The sequence below is a fragment of the Orycteropus afer genome, unplaced genomic scaffold, assembly GCF_000298275.1.
Source record: "Orycteropus afer afer isolate SDZICR_OR568_19922 unplaced genomic scaffold, OryAfe1.0 scaffold01054, whole genome shotgun sequence".
In the NCBI taxonomy this organism is placed as follows: domain Eukaryota; kingdom Metazoa; phylum Chordata; class Mammalia; order Tubulidentata; family Orycteropodidae; genus Orycteropus; species Orycteropus afer.
This window is the reverse complement of record NW_006922641.1, coordinates 286,768-291,678: the sequence shown is the minus strand read 5'-3', so window position 1 is coordinate 291,678 and position 4,911 is coordinate 286,768. Positions and strand designations below refer to the sequence as shown.

At 42.0% G+C, this 4,911-nt stretch overlaps 1 protein-coding gene across 1 annotated transcript in view; it reads left to right on the top strand.

The window, feature by feature from the left end:
- Window positions 1-405: 405 nt before the first annotated feature.
- Window positions 406-4,911, top strand: part of UTP14A (UTP14A small subunit processome component) — a 21,454-nt gene continuing 16,948 nt past the window's right edge. The window contains exons 1-5 of the mRNA XM_042783401.1: window positions 406-452; window positions 1,356-1,431; window positions 2,269-2,339; window positions 2,954-3,018; window positions 4,630-4,772. Coding sequence (XP_042639335.1) covers window positions 406-452; window positions 1,356-1,431; window positions 2,269-2,339; window positions 2,954-3,018; window positions 4,630-4,772 — 402 coding nt within the window. The remainder of the gene's footprint in view (window positions 453-1,355; window positions 1,432-2,268; window positions 2,340-2,953; window positions 3,019-4,629; window positions 4,773-4,911) is intronic.

The following is a 4,911-nucleotide window of genomic DNA, read 5'->3' as shown; positions in this document are numbered from 1 at the left end:
CAATGCTTGGCACTTCACAGGCGTTCAATAAAACCTTGGACTGCCTGGCGGCTGACTTGCAGGACGTGGTCCAACACGGACAGGCACTGGAACCTTTCGTTTTGAATTTCCTTCTTGTACAAAGGAAGGAGCAGGCCGGTCCCTGACAACGCACGCACCTCAGACCGCCCAGAAACCTAAGAGGGGAGGGCAGAAACCTGAGCTAGGAAGAGCTGAGGGGTGGGTGGGGACAGCAAAGCCCAGCCTCCAGTTTCCCGCAGGCCTCCGGAAGCGCCTCTAGTTTCTCGACCCACGTCGCCGCGCAGAGCGGAAGTGCCGTGATCTTGTCGCGCGTGATTGGTGAAAGCAGAAATTGCTTTGCGGCTTCACGGAAATTACCCCCCTTTCAACTTCCGTTCTTGACACATGTGTGAGAACGAGGCTGAGAAGATGATTGCGACCTCAGCAGAGAGGTGAGGGCCAAAGGAAGAGTGGGTCTCGTGGGGACCAAGTTCTCCGGTTTTTGGGAAGTGGGAGCCGCCTTTTAACAAACGATATTGGTTTTCCTCCCAAGGCCTTTCCATTCTTTACTATTTCTTTGATCCATCTTTTAAAACTTATAATGCAATTAATTTAGCTTAATTCTTACCCTCTACTGCTCTGAGGTTTTTAGCCTCATCCCTGTTGACCTCTATGCGACCACTCCCTCCCCAGCTAAGTTAATATGTTTCCCTTTAGTTGTCACGTGACGACTCTTCCTCTGCCTGCTTTATTTAACCGTTCGCATGGGTAGTGTATTCGCTATTCGCTTCCCTCACCGTGGATACCTTCAGTGATTAGAGTACATTCTCTCTGTTTTTTTCTTTTCTGTTTCCTGTTCCCCTCTTGGGAGAACTAAGTGTAATCCGTTTAGTAACGTTGCCTTGCGAGTGTTGGTATATACTGTTAGATAATAGGAGACTCTATAATTTAAGTTTCGGGAATGCAATTTCCTTAGTAAAAACCATCTACTTTGCCTAGCAAGCCCCAGGGAAAATGGCTTACACACTCAACTGCTTTTGTCCATGTCCCTGTTTCTCATTCCTGGGAACAAGTGATAAGATGTCACTTAAGAGCAGTCTGCATCTATAAGGGGGTCTTCCTTGTGGACTATGCTTAGAAACCAGCCTGCTCACTCTTAAGAGGAGATGCCTGACTTTTGAAGTCTAAATTTAATGTCTTGACAAATTTCCAGAGACATTCATACTGTTTGGTTTGTACCTCTTCTGGGGCATAGTGCTAGTCTGTGCTGAGAACTTAATTATGTCTTATAGATTGTTTTAAAAGAAGAAAAGTTATTTCAAGTGATAATATTTTTCTATTGCCTCCCTTAACAGCCTTCTGGCTTTGAGCCAACAGGAAGAACTAGTGGATTTGCCAAAAGACTATCCCTTAAGCGCCAGTGATGATGAAGTAGGTGACAATTGTTAACTGCCCTCTCCATTTTGGTTCCTGCCTCAAAAAAGTGCTGGACAGCACATTTCTGGAAAAGAAAGGGGGTGGTAACATTGTATATATTTGTCTAAGTAGCTCAGAGTTATTTAGTATTCTGTGTATGTAACATTGTATTAAGTGCTATGGAAATTTGAACAATATATAAGATATAGTTGCTGCCCTTAAGTTGCTTAAGTGTAGTTGAGGATATAAGACAAAAATACATGGTCCTTATTATATAATTTCTGTTTCCCAAGATTGAATTTCTGTAGAGTTAATTAATTACCTACTGGAATACACATTTACAGATATTTTAAGCTGTATCCCCAAGAGATGCTATAGGAATTCTAAATATTTTTCCCTTGACAAAACTGATTAAATTGGGGGTATGATTGTATAGGAGACACAGAGCATCTATTTTAATACGAGGGGTTTTGTTTGTGTTCTGGTGGTTATTTTTATCCCTAAGAAAAGCCGTTATGGATATGACACACTGTGTGTCAGGGTTTCTGTGAGTGTCAGAACACACTGTATAGTCTATAAAGAAGCATTATTCTTTTTGCACTGTTCTTCCCCCAAACAAGTTAAGATAAAGGTGTGGCATTACCTCCCAAGTTACGAAGGATGTATGTTTCTCATAATGAGAATTTGTGAGGCAGTTCTTTCTGTTTGTGCTAGAATGCCTGCATACCATACCTCATTTGATTCCTCATTTCTCCACTGACAAATACAGACATTTTGCATGGGCCTCAATTTCCACGTTGTCTTTTTCCCTCCGGCTCATTGTCTTGATTTTTTTTTCTTTTCTGTGTCTAGGGGGACAGTGATGGAGAGAGGAAGCACCAAAAGCTTCTGGAAACAATCAGTTCCCTTGATGGAAAGAATAGGTAACATTCCCAGCTGTTGAGGTGGGTTATAACTAGCTGAATTCCATGAGGCTTACCTGCAACTGGTGGTGTGGTGGGTAAGACATTTAGCTGCAAACCAGATCAGTGGTTCAAACCCACCAGCTGTTCTGTAGGAGGAAGATGAGGCAGTCTCAGAACCTACTATCTGTTAAATTGGCATAACTTTTGTTGCATATGTTTTCACCACAGTATTGTGAGGTTTAAATGAGTTAGTAACTAACCAGTGCATTGACTTGCCCCAAGTTCACCTAGCTCATAAGTGGCAGATCTAGGATTTAACTCCAGACGTGTTTAAATCCTAGTCCAATTCCTTTTCTACTCTGCCTGCTTTGTATTGCCTTGTGTTTTTGAGGATCTGAGTCTACATTAAGAGAAAAGATGAAGGCTAGACTACCTCCACTTATTCCTTGTAAGGCAAAACATTTGGGGTTGGTAAATACAAAAGTCCAGGTTAGGAACTGGCTGACTCGTGATGATTAAACCTGACTCTAGAAGAGAAACACATGAAACCTAAGCCTTGTTTGAAGAGAGAAATGCTTTTTTTTCCCCCAGCAAAATATACCCCTTCTATATTGTGTTTTGCCTAATTTCAGGTGGAGATTGGCTGAGAGATCAGAGGCTAGCCTGAAGGTGTCAGAGTTCCATGTTAGTTCTGAAGGTAAGTTGAAGAAAAGAGATGTCCATGGATGGAGCCTGTGGGATTCCAAAAGCAAGATGGTCACCTCACCCCCCAGGAACTCTGTTTTTGACGTGGTTAATGAACCTCATCATAAATGCCCGTGAGAGTAGATGAAGAGGGGTAGGCAGATGCCCTTGAATTTCTTCTGGGCTAGGGTCAAGGTCTCTCCTACAGGGCTTGATGAGATACATTTGGGATAGAGGAATATGAATACGGCTGTCTCTCACTGCCTTAATCATGCTTGATATTTGTATAACTCTTCAATGCTCACAATTTCATTTTTACTTCAGTGCTCATAACCCTTTGAGGTAGCTGGAGCTCAGGAGAGGTCAAGTTACTTAACTCAAGGACCTTCATCTAGTAGTGTTTCTCAACCTTTTTTTTTTTAATCCTCTTCCTAAAGAAGCTTTTTAAACTTTTTTCCCCCGTAATAGTCACACACACACACCCTCAAGAAATTAAATACTAAGGAATAAGATTTTGTTGGATAGGGTTGAGCTTTGGAGGTTCACAAAACTTTTAATAGTTGAGAGATTCCATCCTTCCCAATTCAACTTTCATCCCTTTGGGTGGTGGGGGCGGCACAATATCCCCCTCAAGAATACATGACATAGTAAGTGGCAGAGCTGAGGTTTTAACCTGATACTAAATCTAGCTGCCAAGTCTTTACATTTGCAACTTAGGCATCTTGAATGAACTTACATTTACAGTAATCACTAGTGTCACCTCCCAGCAAGTAGCAATGTATTCCAAGCCTATTCACTCAGCAAATAATTATTGAGCTGCTACTGCGTATCAGTATCAGGAACTGTTGTATCCACCTCAGGAACTATTCTCAATACTGAGAATAGTAGAGATTAAGATGTGATCTCTTGGGGCTTTTATTCTATCAGTGAGAAAATAAGAGAATTGAAACAGGATAATGCAATGGAATGAGTAAGTAGCCAATTTAGATTGTTCTTGTACAAAGGCACGAAGGTTGGTGATGGATGGGAAGACTCTGAAAAGGTAAAATTTAAGTGGAGATCTGAATGACAAGACTGTCATGCAAAGATAGGGGAAAGCATTCCAAGTGAAGGACCAGTTAATGCGAAGACTAAGCAAGAAACCCTCCTGGCCTGTTTGAAGAATAGGAAGAAAGCCAGTATAACTGGAACACAATAGAAGTTGAAGATGACATGAGATGGAGAGGTAGACAAGTACCAGATCCTATAGGGCTATGTCTTTAGATTTTATTCCAAATGCAGTGGGAGCCATCGGAGGATTTTCAGCAGGACCATGACATGCTGTGTTTATATTTTCTCTGTGTTGCGATAGGGCAAGAATGGAAGCAGAAAGACCAAGAATAAATAAATGATGGTGTTTTAAATAAATGTATGTTTCTCCTGTCTTCTACTCACCCACCCCCAACACATTTGGGAATGAAGGAAAGTGATGGTGTCGCTATAGCTTGAGCTTGGAATAGGGAACTGAAGTCAGAATTCTTCCTGCTTTTCTCCACATCTGCCTGTCTACCAGCATTTTCAACTACGTGGTACTGAGATTGTGCCTCATTTCTCAGTCTGACCGGAAAGTTTGGCCTTTATACAGGAACAAGAGAAAAGCTGGTCCTTTCAGATCTGCTTCAGCCCATTAAAACTTCATCCTCCTTGGCCACTGTGAAAAAGCAACTGAATAGAGTCAAATCAAAGAAGACTGTGGAGTTGCCCCTTAACAAAGAAGACGTTGCACGGGTAAGTCGGTGACAGTGGTCCATTAATGAAAAGACATTGAATTGACAAAGATAGGGTCATAGTATGCTCGGAAGGAAGGTTGGGCAATCCTACTTCCGTAGTGATACTGCCTCGGAAACCCAAGGAGGGGTCGCTATGA